The sequence below is a fragment of the Cervus elaphus genome, chromosome 20 (genome assembly GCF_910594005.1).
Source record: "Cervus elaphus chromosome 20, mCerEla1.1, whole genome shotgun sequence".
NCBI lineage: Eukaryota > Metazoa > Chordata > Mammalia > Artiodactyla > Cervidae > Cervus > Cervus elaphus.
This window is the reverse complement of record NC_057834.1, coordinates 95547137-95567222: the sequence shown is the minus strand read 5'-3', so window position 1 is coordinate 95567222 and position 20086 is coordinate 95547137. Positions and strand designations below refer to the sequence as shown.

Below are 20086 nucleotides of genomic sequence, written 5' to 3'. Positions count from 1 at the left end.
TTAAGGAATGATATAGTAATTATCAAAATGAGCACTACATGTTCAGAGGTGGAGAGAGAGGTAAGAAAATAACAAGGACACAGTAGGCCTCCCTTATTCTTAGAGAATATGGTCCAAGACCCTAGTGGATGCTTGAAACCGCAGATAGTACCGAACCCCACACATACTTATGTATACGTACTATGTTTTTTGCTTGTACATAATGTACCTATCTTAAAATTTTAATATACAAATTAGGTACAGTAAGAGATTAATAATGATAACCAATGCAGTTTGGGGTGTGTCAGCAAAACTAGTACAAATTTCTTTTTCCTTCTCCACAATTTCAAAGACAGACTTTTTTTTACATAGATTTTTAGCAACTTCAGCATATGTTTTTTTTCCCTTTTCTTATTAAACAGAGAACTTTCACTTAAAGGAAGTACTTTACAGCTTCTCTTCGGCATATCCGAATGACCAGCATCAGTACTCTTGGGCTTTGGAGCCTTTGTTAAGTGTGAAGCATATTAAATGCTTGAAGAACAAGCCCTGCAAAACCTCAGTGGTAGCTTGGATAACTAAGTAGGCTACCACATGTCTAATGAATAGGATATGCTGGACAAAGGGATGATTCATATCCCAGGTGAAACAGAGCAGGACCCTAGGAGATTTTATCAGGCTACTCAGAATGGCATGCAATTTTAACACTTATGAATTGTTTATTTCTGGAATCTTCCATTTAATATTTTCAGTCTGTGTTTGACCACTGGTAACTAAAATTGTGAGGAATGAGCAGCTTCTGTACTTAAATTGTCCAAAGGCTAAGAACAAGATGTGATTCAAACATGTGGGAGATGAGTAGGTTTTGTGTGGGCAAAAATAATAACCATGAGGTATTAGCATAAAGAAGAATAACATCCAGGGATTTGAAGTTGGTTCTGTCCATGATATTTCAACTCACATAGTCAGGGAGCCAGTTTATAGTTGAAATTGAGGACCTGTATTATACAATTGGAGGCAAGTCTAGATAAAGAATTAATCACAGTTAATACTTACTGAGTACCTATTGTGTTGCATTCATTTTACATACCTTATCACAATAACCTCAGATTAATTCACTGAGACTCAATGAAATTAACTCTCTCAAGTTCATAGAGCTAATGAATGGCACAGCCAGATTTAAATCCAAATTTGATTCCAGAACCCATGATTTTGTTACTAGATCACACTGTCTTATAAATAAAATATCAGTACAACAATTCTTATATCACACTGTGCTGTAGGGAAAACAATAAACCTGGAATCAAAAAGCTTAAACTTGGATCTGAAATCTTACATTAGCTAAGTGACATTGGGCAAGCCCTCTGTAAACCTTACCCTCTTTTGTAAAAATAAAATAGTAAATAGATGATAGACAAACATAGCTGGATGATGGACAGACATAGGTAACAGGAGTATAAGCAGCCCTGTGATGGTCTGCAAATTCTACTTGCTCAGTAAAACATGTTGAATTTAAACCTGAATAAAGGGATGTGTACAGCATGTGCTAGTTACCCAAGGCCATTTCAATATAAGTTTGAGTGAAAATAATTACAGTTTATAGATAATTCACAACTGGTTCAACCATACCAAAGGGATGATTTAACCATTTTGGTTTCATTTCACTGACAGAAATGACAGTTAGTCACAGTGTCGGATCCTATTGCTAAACTGCTGATACTATAGTATCATCTCTTTCCAAGATATCCTTGTAGATGGCAGCATGGCCCTTGGCATAGCACACAACAATAAACAGGTGTTGAATGAGGTGAATTGGGAGAGGGAAAAGAAGGAGGAAGAAAGGGGACAGAAAAATAAGGGAAAGAAATGTTGGTTGAATTTGTGGGTAGAAAAAGGCAATTATAGGGCTTCCCTGGTAGCTCAGCTGGTAAAGAATCCGCCTGCAATGCAGAAGACCTTGGTTCAATTCCTGGGTTAGGAAGAGCCCCTGGAGAAGGGATAGGCTACCCACTCCAGTATTTTTGGGCTTCCCTGGTGGCTCAGTCAGTAAAGAATCTGCCCGCAATGCAGGAGACCTGGATTCGATCCCTGGGTTGGGAAGATCAATCCCTGGGTTGGAGGAGGGCATGGCAACTCATTCCAGTATTCTTGCCTGGAGAATCCCCAAGGACAGAGGAGCCTGGTGGGCTGCAGTCCATGGGGTTGCAAACAGCTGGACATGACTGAGTGACTAAGCATAGCACAAAGGCAATTATTGCTTGGGAAATCCTATGGATGGAGAAGCCTGGTAGGCTACAGTCCACGGGGTCACAGAGTCAGACAAAATTTAGTAACTGAGCATGCACACACAAGGGCACATCAGGTAAGAAATAGTAGATGACTCAGTATTTTTTTTGAAGTCCACAGAATTTCTTATTTCACACAAACCAGGTCCTTTTATTCCATAAAAAAGTAACAAAACTTGGTAGTTTATAACTATATCACTTATTAATTTTGCCTTTTGTAAGCCACCCAAGAAGAAATTGTAAGAAATACTGAATTGCTAGGAGTGAATCAGAAGCTATACCTGGATTTTTTTTAATGCTCCAACTCAGTAGTTAATCACTTAGCTTCATTATTATTTTCTATGACATTTCAAGAGCACCTTTAGCTGTATCACAGCTTTCACTCTTCAAAGACAGAAAAATGATAATTAAGCTGCTTACTGTGTAACTGAATGATACACAACCAGAATACAGATTTAGGACTTTTAGTTCCCAGCTTAGCACAGAAGAATACATCTCCAAAACATTAATTACACATTTTACATAAATATCTTTGGTCATGGTATCTTCCTGCTTTCATTTGGCATCCTTTTCTATCTTGTGGAGTTTATGTCTTGTTAACTGAATTCTTGCTCTCAATAAGTTGACTTTTCACTGACAAAAGCTTGCACTGATTTTTCAAATGTATTGTAAAATCAAAACTACCATAAAATGTAAAGATAGCCACATCAGTTGAGATTCACATAAAGGTTTAAAGTTGGGGGAAACTCCGGGGAGATGGGGTTTTCTTTTTCTCATTTTTTCACAGTCACCATCTGTGCAATCTTGCCCAACTTCTTAAATGTAATACTCAAGATCCAGTCCAAGAAGCTGACTGAATACTTAAAGACATAGGTTACAGTAATAAACTTGGTCTCAGTGAATATTGTCTCAGTGACAAGAAAAAAACATTAAAAAATTTTTAAAAGATGAAAAAGAAGAAATAATCCAAATCGAAACATAAAATTCTCCTTCTCAGGTGGGAAGAAACACACAAACTCAGGGACAGCAATTGCAATAAAAAGTCCAAATTCATTCTTTGATTATCTGTTAGAATAGAAAGAAAAAATATAATAAGCACGGATAGGGATATACTTTGTATGGTGTGAGAACTAAGGTGTAAGTAAGAAATATAATATCTTAGACATCAAAACATTCTTGTTTGAAGTAGTTACAGCTGTGTTTTATAAATAAAAGCAATGTAAATAATTCTGGATTTTGGATCATTAAAAGCCTTCACATTATCTAATTATACTAAATGAATGCCTTTATTCTGAGTAATTTTTCTGGTTTCCAAGATTGTAATCCAGAAGAATAATCAAATTGAAAAGCTATATCAATTGTACACACATCAAATGGTCATATAATCTTGCCTTAAAAACAAACCCTAATCAGTGTATAACTGTACCCTAAAAACATATAAGGAAGAGTACCAATTAAAAGAGCCATGAAATACAATTTTTTTTCCTATCAAACCAATAAAATATTGTGTGTGTGTTTTAAGATAACATACAGCACTAGTTAGAGTAAAGCAAAGTAAAAACTCACACATTGCTGATGAAATTTTCAATCACTAATAATTCTTTTGAAAAGCAGTCAGACTATAGGCATCTTTCAAGATTATTAAAAATTTACATATTATTTATTCCTTAAAGTATACTTTTAGTAAAAACAATCACAAACATTAAAAGAGAAACTTCAGTCTTTGGGTAATGATGCAGTTCTGTTTATCATGGTGTCAGATCTGATCACAGATTATGATTAAATAAACTATGGTGTATCCTTTTAATAGACCATTATATAAATATTAAAATTACTTTAAAATAATTTGTAAATAATCTGTGGAATGCTTATTTTATGTTAAATGAATAAACAAGATGCAATAATGAGTATATATTATCATAGGTATATAAAAGAAAATTAAGGAAAATGCAAGGGGAAATAATGAGAAAGAAATCCATTAAAATGATGGTGGGCTTTTCTTGAGTAGTGAAAGTAAGTTTTAGTAAACTGCCTTTCTTTTTAAATGTTCTCTATTTTCCAAAGTTTCTATTGACAGCTTGGCTTATTTATGTTAAAGAGGGTAAGTACAATAAGATTTACTTTAAAAAATTGAAAATGGGATTAGTATGAACCTACCAAATGGAAATTGGGTATCTTGATTCTTTTCCCTTTTTTTATTTTCCAAGGGATCTGTGTTTATAATAAAACTGCTCAGAATATGTGTATTATATGCAGATATCTAAGGCAAGGATGGAGGACCATAAAGGTGAGTCAAGTAAAAACTTTACTGTCTCTGTGATTTTTTGAGGTGTGTTCCAGAAGCAGCCAGCTTTTTCTTATCCTTTGGGTATTGTTGCAAAGTATTTATTCAAAACACATTTAAATCTTGCCCTGAAGAACAGAAGTGATTATTTCTCAGTTACTTCAACCATGGGAGAACAAATATTTAAAGAAATTGAGCTGTTTGAATGTCCACATCTGTTATAACAACTTATACTGGAGTTATGGTACCTAGCCGTACCCAGGGAATGAAATAAGGTGAACATGCAGACTTTCCATTAAAAATGAAGAGTTCAGCTTATTTGAATAGTCTTTGAAAATAAATTAAAACTTTTTAAGTTCTCTCATTAAAACAAAAACGATCACACAATGCGATAATACACAGAAGACCATTCAATTAACCCTATAGTCACTAGCAGAAGAAATAGTCAAAGGAAATGTTTGAGGGAGGAAACTAATGCTTGAAATTTAATCCGACTAAACGTGCATCACATTTGGCATAATGTTCTGCTTTCTATAATGTTCATTCACTGAAATATATGTTTTATACAAAGCAGATCTAATAGAAAGAGCAAGTAAGAGTGTGTTAATCATATGGTGAACATGCCAAGTTCTGGTGTCTAAATAAAACAAGGGTCACTTAGCTTTAAAATATTTCTGGAAGGATGGGATTAACATATACATACTATTGTATACAAAAGAGATAACCCGACTCAGCGGGTAAAGAATCCACCTACAAAGGCAGGAGACAGGAGATATGGGTTCGATTCCCTGGGTCAGGAAGATTCCCTGGAGAAGGAAATGGGAACCCACTCCAGTATTTGTGCCTGAAAAATCCCATGGACAGAGGAACCTGGCAGGCTATGGTTCAATGGCCTCAAAGAGTTGGACAATACTGAGCAACTAATCACAAGGATCTATTGTATAGTACGAGGAACCATATTCAGTATTTTATAATAATCTATAGGGGAAAAGAATCTGAAAAAGAATAAATATATATACACACACACACACATGTATATATGTATAACTGAATCACTGCACTGTAACCTGAAAATAATATGACAATGTAAATCAACTATACTTCAATTTTTTTTAAAAATTAAAACTTCTCCTGGGAGACTGCTCTTACTATGAAAAGAGCAGACATGCAGACTCTTCACTATGCAAGAGTTAGTCAGTTCCAAGAGCAGCCTGGAGCCAGTCTCAGAAAGTTCTCAGTTAGAGGAAATGTAAATGAAGTTGTAAAAACAACAACAGCTCCTCTGGGGAATGGAGTCCTCCTTCAGCAGACCGGCGTGCTTAGTTTGCATTTTAATTCTTAGAGACATTCTGCCTTGGTAACCTGAACTCCAGTCAGAGCAGAGCGTTGGGGGAGAGCTACTGCTGTCAGTTCAGACAGTTCTCCATCTCACCTTTCCAGGTGGCCACTCCACATCAAGGCTGAGGAGCACTGGTGGGGTAAAAAGAGGTGGAACTGGATGCAGAGTTGTTTGTGTGGTGCCTTATCTGTGAACAGACAGAGGGTTTCAGGGGACAGAATTATTGGTTATGACTCCTTTCTTCAGATGACACTTCCCTGAACATTTTCAAAGGAGAGCAGAACCACAATCCATACATCAACTCACGTCAGCTCTGACTCCATAAATGAAGACGTTATAGATATGATCTCCCCAAGATTGTCTCACTGCTGCCTCCTGTGCTTTGACCCACCCTGTTTCTCCCCACACATCCACATCAGACATTACTTGAGATCAGAAACCAGGACTACGATTACTTCAGGAGCCCTAGGGCAGTTATTAGAGCATTTGTTACATGCTGAATAAAAGGTCGTTGACTTCAAAGGATCTTTGCAGGTAAATCTAATTCTGCCCATCTCCAGCTTTCAGTGACTTCCTGTTGCTCTCAGGGTAAAGACCGAAGTTCTTAACCTTGTCTGTCTGATTTGGCCTCTAGCTGCAACTTTAGCTCTCTTTTGAACTTTTTTGCTGCTGTGTGCTCAGGTCACACTAGCTATCTACAAACACCACAAACAGGGTCATCCTCCTGCTCCCTCAGGGCCTTTGTGCTTGAAGCTTTCCCTACCTGGAGTGCTCTTTCAACCCTTCATCATCTCGCTGACTAATTCTTGTTCTTCAGGTCTCAACTCTGAAAACCACTTCCTCAGAGAATATACACTGTTGACTAGCACTGGTTCCCCACTATGTGATATCCACTATTTTCTTTTCAAGAATTCACTGTAGTTTGTAATAAGTGTGTATGTAATATGTGTGATTGTAATATATGTGTTTGTAATATGTATGATTATTTGTTGAATGTGTGTTGTTATCTCTAGGTCACAAGTTTTATGAAACCAGGAACCATGCCTGGTTTTGCATATCACTGTGTCTCCAGCAGCTACCACACTGCTTGTCACATAGGTGATGGTCAATAAATATATTTGGGGCCTGAAAGAACAATGCTGTATAATTTGCCCTGCAGCCCATCCCTCCACAACATCTCCAAATAATAGCTTAAATTCATTTGATGCAATAAAATATTGAACTATACATATTTCAACCAAGTTGAAAAATATAAAAAATATACTTGAAAAGTATTTCCTTTTAATATATTTCTTAGCAATTCTCTTACAAGAACTAGGAGAATGAAATGAAATTCTTATAAGAAATTGTTAAAGAAACTTAATTCAATGTATCCTTAGTCTTTTTTTATCAGATTCCTAGAGTTCTTTTTCTCTCAAAAGTATCATCAAAAGATCATCTTAAATAGCCTGCCCATCCCAAGTGGCGTGACATTACAGAAGATGTCCAGACAGACATGTAATTCTCCAGTTCTTGATTGCGTTAGCAAATAGATAATTTCTGTTTTAGGAAGGCAGTGTTATTTGAAGGACAATAAAATGTCACGTCTTCCTTGCAACAGAAAATTATGTTGGGTTAGCCAATATCTATTTCAGTGCAAACAGGAAAAGTTTAGTTGGCACTTTTTATAGAAACATTGTGGTTCTGAAAGAGTGATTAGAGTTAAGGTCAGAGTAGAAAAGAAAAACAAAATAGGCTTTCCTATTCATTCTCCGAGACTTTCAGAATCCCCTGTGAGCCCCTGTATGAGAAGACCCTTTATATGGTAAAGAGCCATCTGGTTAGATGGGGTCCCTTCTCTAGAGGACAGCTAGGTTTCTTTTCCTGCTGTCATGTTGCTTAGGTTCTCTTTTCCAGGCCTGTTTTAACTAAATAAATACACTTGGAGTTGCATTATTGGTTGGCTCCAAAATCACTGCAGACGGTGACTGAAGTAATGAAATTAAATGACGGTTTCTCCTTGGAAGAAAAGCTATGACCAACATAGACAGCTATTAAAAAGCAGAGACATTGCTTTGCCAACAAAGGTCTGCCCAGTCAAAGCTATGTAGTAGTCATGTATGGATGTGAAGAGTTGAACCATAAAGAAGGCTGAGCATCTAAGAGTTGATGCTTCTGAACTGTGGTATTAGAGAAGACTCTTGAGAGTCCCTTGGACTGCAAGGAGATCAAACCAGTCCATCCTAAAGGAAATCAACCCTGAATAGGGTTGGAAGGACTGATGCTAAAGCTGAAGCTCCAGTACTCTGGCCACCTGATGTGAAGAACCGAATCATTAGAAAAGAACCTGATGCTGGGCAAGATTAAAGACAGGAGGAGAAGGAGATCATAGAGGATGAGATGGTTGGATGGCATCACCAACTCAATGGACATGAATTTGAGCAAGCTCCAGGAGTTGGTGAAGGACAGGGAGGCCCGGCGTGCTGTAGTCCATGGGGTTGCAAAGAGTCAGACGTGACTGAGTGACTGAACCATAATAACAACTTTAGGAATTTGGGTATCACATGCCTGTCTAATGTCAAGTAGCAGGAAAAGAAGAAACTGTTTACTGCAAGGTGAATAATATGTGAAGAGCCAAGAATTCTGAAGCATGGTATGGTTCCCTGTGCCACTCTCTAAACTACTCCTCTGGTGAACCCTATCTCTCTTACAGATATTTTCGACGATTCACTCCATCATTTGCATTAGAAAAATTTGTTTCACTCTCATGCCTAATTCTGTGACTTACTCTGCCCTTGCCTTTTATGCCAATTTTCTCTCCTATGCATCTCTTTTATTTCACCCTTTCTTTCCAGTCTTTGTGTTATTGTTCAAATTCTCATCCTCATTCTTCTTGGTTAGTGTATCAACTTGAAATATATGAAATTCACATTTTCTTTGGGTTAAAAATTGTTGGATATTTGATTTTCTCTTTCTGACTTATTTCACTCTTTATAATAGGCTCTAGGTTCATCCACCTCACTACAACTGACTCAAATTCATTTCTTTTTATGGCTGAGTAATATTCCATTGTAACATAGTGGGAAGCTGCTATATAACACAGGGAGCCCAGCCTGGTATCCTGTGATGACCTAGAGGGGTGGAATGGGAGGGGTGAGGGAGGCTCAAGATGGAGGGAAATAAATACAATTATGACTGACTTGCATTGTTGTATGGAAGAAACCAACACAACATTGTAAGGCAACTATCTTCCAATTAAAAAATAAAAAAGCTGGACATTGGAAATTTTATCTGATTTAACCTAGTAACAGCCTTCTAACTAACTGGTATTTCTGACTAGAGTCTTTGTTTTCTCTAACACATTCTTCATATTGTTTTTAAGGCAAAGCTTGGCAAATTCTAAATATCTTTGAAGGTTCCCCATAGCTATAGGATAAAGTTCTAAAGTACCTAAGGTGTACCACTGAGTGGTTCCAACCTGCATCTCTGGGTTTATTTCCTGCCTTTCCTCTTCATGTGACCATTGATTCAATTCTGTAAACCACTCACTCTTCTAGAGATCTGACAATGCTTTTTCACACCTAAATACTATGGAGTTTGTTATTCTCTTTCTAAAATGCTTCTACTTCTGCCCAGATTCAATTCTATTTTCCCTCCAAGATCCAGTCTTTCATTTTCTTGGAAAACTATCAGTTCTTCCACCACTTTTCCATAACCTTGTATACATTATTTGAGATTATATAATTATATACATTGTATAATTTGAGATTATACATTATTTGAGATTATAATTATCTCATTATATTACACTTATGAGTGTGTCACTTTATCACTCTCTGATTCATAGGAGGGTCTACAAAAATGTTTGTGAACAAACATAAGCAAATAATTGGCTCTCCTCAAAGGACAACATTATAAGGCCAAGGACTAAGCAAATCTTTGGCACACATAAGAACCTACTAGGTATAAATCACTTTATCAGGTATGATGCTATTTTCCTATTTTAAGTTTCTTTTGGCTTAGAAATGTGTAGTCTCTATATGTCCCATATAATAGTTCTGAATATCCATGGTTATGTTTCACCCAAATCTATATCATTCTAACTCATTGGACTGGGATGAAAGCACTTAAACAGTGCACTTCTTTGAATGACTGAATGAATGAGTATTAAGGACTATCTTGGGCTGAGTACTAGAAGCAGACCCTGAGCCAAGGACTTGTGTGCACGTGACGTACTAAGGATGTACCCGCAGGAGAAACAGTAAAAGAGTGGAGAGGGCCCCGCAGAGCGACGGAACTAGCTACCTGAATAAGAGTCCACCTCTGCCCGCCTGTGTCAGGGCAGAAATGAGGCTCTGAAGAGACCGGCAAACAGAAGCCAAATAAACAAAGGGAACCGCCTCAGAAGGGACTGGTGCAACAGATTAAAACCCCTCTAGAAAACACCGACTACACCGGAAGGGGCCTGTAGATATCGAGAAGTGTAAGCTGGAACGAGGAGCTATCTGAAACTGAGCCGAACCCACACTGACCGCAACAGCTCCAGAGAAACTCCTAGATATAATTTTACTTTTTTCTCTTTTTTTTTTCTTTTTTTCTTTTTTCTTTTTTATTATTTTTTCTTTTTTTCTTTTTTCTCTTTTATTTTCCTTTAAAATCCCCTATTACTCCCCCATTACTCCTTAACTTTCATTTCCATAGATTTTTACGTTTTTTTTAATTAGGGGAAAAAAAAATTTTTTTTTCTTTCTTTTTTTTTTCTTTTTTTTTCTCTTCTTTTTTTTCTTTCCTTTTTCTCTTCTATTTTCTATTTTTCTTTTTCTCTTATTTCTTTTAAAGTCCTCTAGTACTCCTCTACTACTCCTTAATTTTCATTTTCAATACACTATAACCTTACAAAAAAAAAAAAAAAAAGAGAAGCCCTATTTTTAAACCGAAGATTATTCTCTCCCAATCTTGACTCTCTGTTTTCTACCTCAGAACACCTCTATTTGCTCCTTTCCCCTTCTCTTCCCAATCCAATTCTGTGAATCTTTGTAGGTGACTGGGCTACGGAGAACACTCTGGGAACAGACAGCTGTGTAGATCTGTCTCTCTCCTCTTGAGTCCCCTTTTTTCTCCTCCTGCTCATCTCTATCTCCCTCCTCCCTCTCCTCTTCTTCATGTAACTCTGTGAACCTCTCTGGGTGTCCCTAACGGGGGAGGATCTTTTTGCCATTAACCTAGAAGTTTTCTTATCAGTGCTGTATAGTCGGAGAAGTCCTGAGACTACAGGAAGAATAAAACTGAAATCCAGAGGCAGGAGACTTAAGCCCAAAACCTGAGAACACCAGAAAACTCCTGACTACATGAAACTTTAAGTAATAAGTGACCGTCCAAAAGCCTCCATACCTACACTGAAACCAACCACCATCCAAGAGCCAGTAAGTTTTAGAGCAAAACATACCATGCAAATTCTCCAGCAACGCAGGAACATAGCCATGAACGTCAACATACAGGCTGCCCAAGGACACACCTAACACATAGACCCATCTCAAAATTCATTACTGGGCACTCCATTGCTCTCCAAAGAGAAGAAATCAAATTCCACACACCAGAACACTGACGCAAGCTTCCCTAACCAGGAAACCTTGACAAGCCAATCATCTAACCCCACCCATGGGGTAAATCCTCCACAATAAAAAGGAACCACAGACCTCCAGAATACAGAAAGCCCACTCCAGACACAGCAATCTAAACAAGATGAAAAGGCAAAGAAATACCCAACAGGTAAAGGAACATGAAAAATGCCCACCAAGTCAAACAAAAGAGGAGGAGATAGGAAATCTACCTGAAAAAGAATTTAGAATAATGATAATAAAAATGATCCAAAATCTTGAAAACAAAATGGAGTTACAGATAAATAGCCTGGAGACAAAGATTGAAAAGATACAAGAAATGTTTAATAAAGACCTAGAAGAAATAAAAAAGGGTCAATTAAAAATGAATAATGCAATGAATGAGATCAAAAACACTCTGGAGGGAACCAAGAGTAGAATAACGGAGACAGAAGACAGGATAAGTGAGGTAGAAGATAAAATGGTGGAAATAAATGAAGCAGAGAGGAAAAAAGAAAAAAGGATCAAAAGAAATGAGGACAACCTCAGGGACGTCTGGGACAATGTGAAACGCCCCAACATTCAAATCATAGGAGTCCCAGAAGAAGAAGACAAAAAGAAAGGCCATGAGAAAATACTCGAGGAGATAATAGCTGAAAACTTCCCTAAAATGGGGAAGGAAATAGCCACCCAAGTCCAAGAAACCCAGAGAGTCCCAAACAGGATAAACCCAAGGCGAAACACCCCAAGACACATATTAATCAAATTAACAAAGATCAAACACAAAGAACAAATATTAAAAGCAACAAGGGAGAAACAACAAATAACACACAAAGGGATCCCCATAAGGATAACAGCTGATCTATCAATAGAAACCCTCCAGGCCAGAAGGGAATGGCAGGACATACTGAAAGTAATGAAAGAGAATAACCTACAACCTAGATTACTGTATCCAGCAAGGATCTCATTCAGATATGAAGGAGAATTCAAAAGCTTTACAGATAAGCAAAAGCTGAGAGAATTCAGCACCACCAAACCAGCTCTTCAACAAATGCTAAAGGATCTTCTCTAGACAGGAAATGCAGAAAGGTTGTATAAACGTGAACCCAAAACAACAAAGTAAATGGCAACGGGACCATACCTATCAATAATTACCCTAAATGGAAATGGGTTGAATGCCCCAACCAAAAGACAAAGATTGGCTGAATGGATACAAAAACAAGACCCCTATATATGCTGTCTACAAGAGACCCACCTCAAAGCAAGAGACACATACAGACTAAAAGTGAAGGGCTGGAAAAAAATATTTCATGCAAACGGGGACCAAAAGAAAGCAGGAGTCGCAATACTCATATCAGATAAAATAGACTTTCAAATAAAGGATGTGAAAAGAGACAAAGAAGGCCACTATATAATGATCAAAGGATCAATCCAAGAAGAAGATATAACAATTATAAATATATATGCACCCAACATAGGAGCACCGCAATATGTACGGCAAACACTAACGAGTATGAAAGAGGAAATTAATAGTAACACAATAATAGTGGGAGACTTTAATACCCCACTCACAACTATGGATAGATCAACTAAACAGAAAATTAACAAGGAAACACAAACCTTAAATGACACAATGGACCAGCTAGACCTAATCGATATCTATAGGACATTTCACCCCAAAACAATCAACTTCACCTTTTTCTCAAGTGCACACGGAACCTTCTCCAGAATAGATCACATCCTGGGCCATAAATCTGGTCTTGGAAAATTCAAAAAAATTGAAATCATTCCAGTCATCTTTTCTGACCACAGTGCAGTAAGATTAGATCTCAATTACAGGAAAAAAATTGTAAAAAATTCAAACATATGGAGGCTAAATAACACACTTCTGAATAACCAACAAATCATAGAAGAAATCAAAAAAGAAATCAAAATATGTATAGAAATGAATGAAAATGAAAACACAACAACCCAAAACCTATGGGACACTGTAAAAGCAGTGCTAAGGGGAAGGTTCATAGCATTACAGGCTTACATCAAGAAACAAGAAAAAAACCAAATAAATAACCTAACTCTACACCTAAAGCAACTAGAGAAGGAAGAAATGAAGAACCCCAGAGTTAGCAGAAGGAAAGAAATCTTAAAAATCAGGACAGAAATAAATGCAAAAGAAACTAAAGAGACCATAGCAAAAATCAACAAAGCTAAAAGCTGGTTTTTTGAAAAAATAAACAAAATTGACAAACCATTAGCAAGACTCATTAAGAAACAAAGAGAGAAGAACCAAATTAACAAAATTAGAAATGAAAATGGAGAGATCACAACAGACAACACTGAAATACAAAGGATCATAAGAGACTACTACCAGCAGCTCTATGCCAATAAAATGGACAACTTGGATGAAATGGACAAATTCTTAGAAAAGTATAACTTTCCAAAACTGAACCAGGAAGAAATAGAAGATCTTAACAGACCCATCACAAGCAAGGAAATCGAAACTGTAATCAGAAATCTTCCAGCAAACAAAAGCCCAGGACCAGATGGCTTCACAGCTGAATTCTACCAAAAATTTAGAGAAGAGCTAACACCTATCTTACTCAAACTCTTCCAGAAAATTGCAGAGGAAGGTAAACTTCCAAACTCATTCTATGAGGCCACCGTCACCCTAATTCCAAAACCAGACAAAGATGCCACAAAAAAAGAAAACTACAGGCCAATATCACTGTTGAACATAGATGCAAAAATCCTTAACAAAATTCTAGCAAACAGAATCCAACAACATATTAAAAAAATCATACACCATGACCAAGTGGGCTTTATCCCAGGAATGCAAGGATTCTTTAATATCTGCAAATCAATCAATGTAATACACCACATTAACAAATTGAAAGATAAAAACCATATGATTATCTCAATAGATGCAGAGAAAGCCTTTGACAAAATTCAACACTCATTTATGATTAAAACTCTCCAGAAAGCAGGAATAGAAGGAACATACCTCAACATAATAAAAGCTATATATGACAAACCCACAGCAAGCATCACCCTCAATGGTGAAAAATTGAAAGCATTTCCCCTGAAATCAGGAACAAGACAAGGGTGCCCACTCTCACCACTACTATTCAACATAGTGTTGGAAGTTTTGGCCACAGCAATCAGAGCAGAAAAAGAAGTAAAAGGAATCCAGATAGGAAAAGAAGAAGTGAAACTCTCGCTGTTTGCAGATGACATGATCCTCTACATAGAAAATCCTAAAGACTCTACCAGAAAATTACTAGAGCTAATCAATGAATATAGTAAAGTTGCAGGATATAAAATTAACACACAGAAATCCCTTGCATTCCTTTATACTAACAATGAAAAAACAGAAAGAGAAATTAAAGAAACAATACCATTCACCATTGCAACAAAAAGAATAAAATACTTAGGAGTATATCTACCTAAAGAAACAAAAGACCTATACATAGAAAACCATAAAACACTGATGAAAGAAATCAAAGAGGACACAAACAGATGGAGAAACATACCATGTTCATGGATTGGAAGAATCAATATTGTCAAAATGGCTATTCTACCCAAAGCAATCTATAGATTCAACGCAATCCCTATCAAGTTACCAACGGTATTTTTCACAGAACTAGAACAAATAATTTCACAATTTGTATGGAAATACAAAAAACCTCGAATAGCCAAAGTAATCTTGAGAAAGAAGAATGGAACTGGAGGAATCAACCTGCCTGACTTCAGACTCTACTACAAAGCCACAGTCATCAAGACAGTATGGTACTGGCACAGAGACAGAAATATAGATCAATGGAACAGAATAGAAAGCCCAGAGATAAATCCACGAACCTATGGACACCTTATCTTTGACAAAGGAGGCAAGGATATACAATGGAAAAAAGACAACCTCTTTAACAAGTGGTGCTGGGATAACTGGTCAACCACTTGTAAAAGAATGAAACTAGAACACTTTCTAACACCATACACAAAAATAAACTCAAAATGGATTAAAGATCTAAATGTAAGACCAGAAACTATAAAACTCCTAGAGGAGAACATAGGCAAAACACTCTCAGACATAAATCACAGCAAGATCCCCTATGACCCACCTCCCAGAATATTAGAAATCAAAGCAAAACTAAACAAACGGGACCTAATGAAACTTAAAAGCTTTTGCACTACAAAGGAAACCATAAGTAAGGTGAAAAGACAGCCCTCAGATTGGGAGAAAATAATAGCAAATGAAGAAACAGACAAAGGATTAATCTCAAAAATATACAAGCAACTCCTGAAGCTCAATTCCAGAAAAATAAATGACCCAATCAAAAAATGGGCCAAAGAACTAAACAGACATTTCTCCAACGAAGACATACAGATGGCTAACAAACACATGAAAAGATGCTCAACATCACTCATTATCAGAGAAATGCAAATCAAAACCACAATGAGGTACCATTACACGCCAGTCAGGATGGCTGCTATCCAAAAGTCTACAAGCAATAAATGCTGGAGAGGGTGTGGAGAAAAGGGAACCCTCTTACACTGTTGGTGGGAATGCAAACTAGTACAGCCGCTATGGAAAACAGTGTGGAGATTTCTTAAAAAACTGGAAATAGAACTGCCATATGAACCAGCAATCCCACTTCTGGGCATACACACTGAGGAAACCAGATCTGAAAGAGACACATGCACCCCAATGTTCATCGCAGCACTGTTTATAATAGCCAGGACATGGAAGCAACCTAGATGCCCATCAGCAGATGAATGGATAAGGAAGCTGTGGTACATATACACCATGGAATATTACTCAGCCTTCAAAAAGAATTCATTTGAATCAGTCCTAATGAGATGGATGAAACTGGAGCCCATTATACAGAGTGAAGTAAGCCAGAAAGATAAAGAACATTACAGCATACTAACACATATATATGGAATTTAGAAAGATGGTAATGATAACCCTATATGCAAAACAGAAAAAGAGACACAGATGTACAGAACAGACTTTTGAACTCTGTGGGAGAATGTGAGGGTGGGATATTTCAAAAGAACAGCATGTATACTATCTATGGTGAAACAGATCACCAGCCCAGATGGGATGCATGAGACAAGTGCTCGGGCCTGGTGCACTGGGAAGACCTAGAGGAATCGGGTGGAGAGGGAGGTGGGAGGGGGGATCGGGATGGGGAATACGTGTAAATCTATGGCTGATTCATATCAATGTATGACAAAAAAAAAAAAAAGAGTGGAGAGGTAGGGCAGAGAAGAAGAAGCCATGATGTGATGAGATTTTAAGTAATTCCAGTCTCCATATGAACCTTTGGGAAACTCTGGAGTTAAATTACACTTCAGAGCTTATCCCATCTCTCGAGAAGGGGTTTGGGCTTTCCTACTCCATAACCATAAGTCATCGCTGCTTTGGCTGTGCCTGTGGGTGAGCCTCTGAAGGTAGAGGTGTGAACAATTAGCAGCTAAACAAGCAGAAGCTGTGAACGGGTATAGAACTGGTGTATGGGATCTGACAGTTTCTGGGCAGGGCTATAGTCATGTGGGATACTCTACCAAGCAAATATTAGGCAAGTTAAGTTTGACAGCTCAGTTGGTAAAGAATGCACCTGCGATGCAGGAGACCCCAGTTCAACTCCTGTGTTGGGAAGATCTGCTGGAGAAGGGACAGGCTACCCACTCCAGTATTCTTGGGCTTCTCTGTGGCTCAGCTGGTAAAGAATCTGCCTGCAATGTGGGAGACCTGGGTTCGATCCCTGGGTTGGGAAGATCCCCTGGAGAAGGGAAAGGCTCCAGTATTCTGGCCTGGGTCACAAAGAGTCAAACATGACTGAGTGACTTGCACTTTCACTTCTTTAAGTTTAGCTGGTAGTGAAGGAGGCTGCCCGTTTGCTTAGATTGGGGAGCTCTGTTCAGCAGACTGTCCTGTTGAAAATAATCTTCTTCACTCCTGCTACAGATGTCTGGAATCCCCTTGATGGTTTAGTCGCTAAGTTGTGTCTGACTCTTGCAACGCCATGGACTGTAGCCCACCAGGCTCCTCTCTCCATAGGATTTCTAGGCAAGAATACTAGAATGGGTTGCCATTCCCTCCTCCAGGGGATCTTCCCAACCCAGGGATCGAACCCAGGTCTCCTGCACTGCAGGCAGATACTTTAATGACTGAGCTACTGGAATCCCCTTAGCTAGGGATAAAACTTCTTAATCTATGTTGAGAAGCAATAATTAAAAGGAAATTACCTTGGCTGGAAGAGAGAAAACATAGAAACACTTAATGTCAGGAAATGCCTAACTAACTTTTACATTTAATTCTATTTAATGCCAATGTCAGGCAATGCCAAACTCTTTTATGTTTAATTCCACTTAATGCTTTACTCCTTTAACACACTGACTTTCATTCACATCAATGCAGGAGGCTTTCCGGAGAGTGTAGAATGTATAAGTGCTAGTGGGCCTCTTTAAGACATCTTAGCTCTTACTGCCACGAAGGTGCTGTCCTTAATGCTGCCAAAGACCTCCCAGCTCAAAATAAGTCCTTTACTGCTTGTTTCAGCTAAGCTTATAACTCTGTGTGTTCTTCCCTAATTGAAAAATATGTACAATATGAAGCTGCTAGCAAAGCTGGTGCTCTCTCTGAATATAATACCCAAGATTTTAGTTAAAACAGTTTTATTTACTCAGCCTTATTACAAGATTTTTTCAAAGATTCCAGTTAAGGTAGAAAAGACTCTGTGTGTGTGTGTGTGTGTGTGTGTGTGTGTGTGTGTGTGTGAGCTTGACCTTCATTTTGAATTTGACTCTTGGACCAAATTAATTTCTTGTGGCAATTGTGGTAAAGAGATTGATTTATAAATGGTCACTCTAGACACATGAACACAGTCCAGTTGTTAGGTCTGCTGCCATGGCTTGTTGGTGACCTCTGGCTGTTTATGGTTTGCCCGAGAATGCGTGATGCCTGTGTTCCTGGAGCTACACTGCCTCTGTCTAGTGAAAATTGTGTTAGTCTGTGTTAGTCTTCCAGAATGACCCAGCCACACCACAGGGCAAGACTACTCTAGCACATTGCTAGAGTTTCCTCTGCTTAATTCACATCAACTCAGTAATTCCTCCTCATCCACTGCTTGCTCCTAAACAACTGAGGTAGATAGTCTGATCAGCTGTCTTCAGAATTTCAATGTGAGGTATGTAGCATATTATAAAGGCTAACTGAATTCCAGAGGAACACAGAGAAATCTATTTGATAATTATTTACCTTCCATCACCTCTAACTGAGTTTCCCAGGGGGCACTAATGGTAAAGAACCTGGCCAGCCAATGCAGGTAGACGTAAGAAATGAGGGTTTGATTTCTGGATTGGGAAGATCCCCTGGAGGAGAACATGGCAACCCATTCCAGTATGCTTGTCGGGAGAATCCCATACGCAGAGGAGCCTGGCAGGCTACAGTCCACAGGGCTGCAAAGAGTTGGACGCGACTGAAGCAACTTAGCAAGGACACACCTCTAACTGTGATCTTATTATAGATCACACTGTCCCTATGTCTAACCCTCCTCTTCCATCTTTCTGTTCAGTGACTCTAACCCACTGCTTCAAATATGCATAGGCTCCCCTTATCTTGGGAAATAAAATACACACAAACACCTGTTCTTGATTGCTTGCCCCTTCCTCTTTCTCTAAGTGTGGCCCAATTTCTCACTCCCTTTATGACCAGCTTCTCTACATGATATATCTGCTACTTACTTCCTCTCCTTTCAACTCCCTCCTCAATGACAACCCCAAATCATTAAGTTATCTTGCTTTGTCATACACTATTCCAAACATGTGACAAGTGCTCATTCATTTTATTCTTTGAAGTTGGCACTACTATCATCTCCACTTGACAGATGAGGAAACTGAGCCACAGAGAGATTACATAACTTATCCAGGATCACTCATAATTAAGAGGCAAAGCTTAGATTCCAATGCAGACAGTCTGGTTCCAGAATATATGGTAGCTACACTCTCCACTCCCACACTGTTTCCAATCCATTGGACTTCAACCATATGACAGTAAAACTAGCAGTCTCTTGGAAACTTTTGTTCTGACTACCATCTCTGCTGGACTTCTGGTGGCTCAGACAGTAAAGAATCTGCCTGCAACCAGGAGATCTGGGTTTGATCTCTGGGTTGGAATGAACCCGTGGAGAAGAGAATGGCAACCCACTCCAGTATTCTTGCCTGAATACGATGGACAGAGGAGCCTTGTGGGCTATAGTACATGAGGTCTCAAAGAGACACTTAGCAACTTACACACACACACACATCATCTCAGCTATTGTAATACTTGAGCTAGATACACCTGTGCTACATACTAAGATATAATAATTACAGGATTGTCCCTCTCTTTTTATACAAGTATAATGAAACTTCACTAATTTGGAATGAACAAATCATTCTGATGAGGGCTGCGCTAAAGCGTGTAATTTCATGATGTTTAAAAAGGGGTTAACTGAAAAAAAAATAAAATAAAAAAATTAAAAGGGGTTAACTGGTCAAAAAAATAAGTAAAACATATGTCAGTAGGGACAGAATTTGACCTACTCTAGGAGGAAATATATGTATAGTTTTAGAATGTTGCAAA

General features: G+C 38.0%; 1 protein-coding gene across 6 annotated transcripts in view; it reads right to left on the bottom strand.

The window, feature by feature from the left end:
- Positions 1–20086, bottom strand: part of PTGER3 (prostaglandin E receptor 3) — a 237919-nt gene that overhangs the window by 135259 nt on the left and 82574 nt on the right. The window contains exons 3-4 of one of the 6 annotated variants that reach the window (XM_043878851.1): positions 5981–6074; positions 2715–3329 (exon numbers count right to left, since the gene is read on the bottom strand). The exons of 4 other annotated variants lie outside the window; for them this stretch is intronic. In XM_043878851.1, coding sequence (XP_043734786.1) covers positions 6003–6074 — 72 coding nt within the window. In that variant the 3' untranslated portion in view covers positions 2715–3329; positions 5981–6002. Of the gene's footprint in view, positions 1–2714; positions 3330–5980; positions 6075–20086 lie in introns of those variants that run through there. One more of the 6 variants, XM_043878855.1, reaches the window with a different exon arrangement.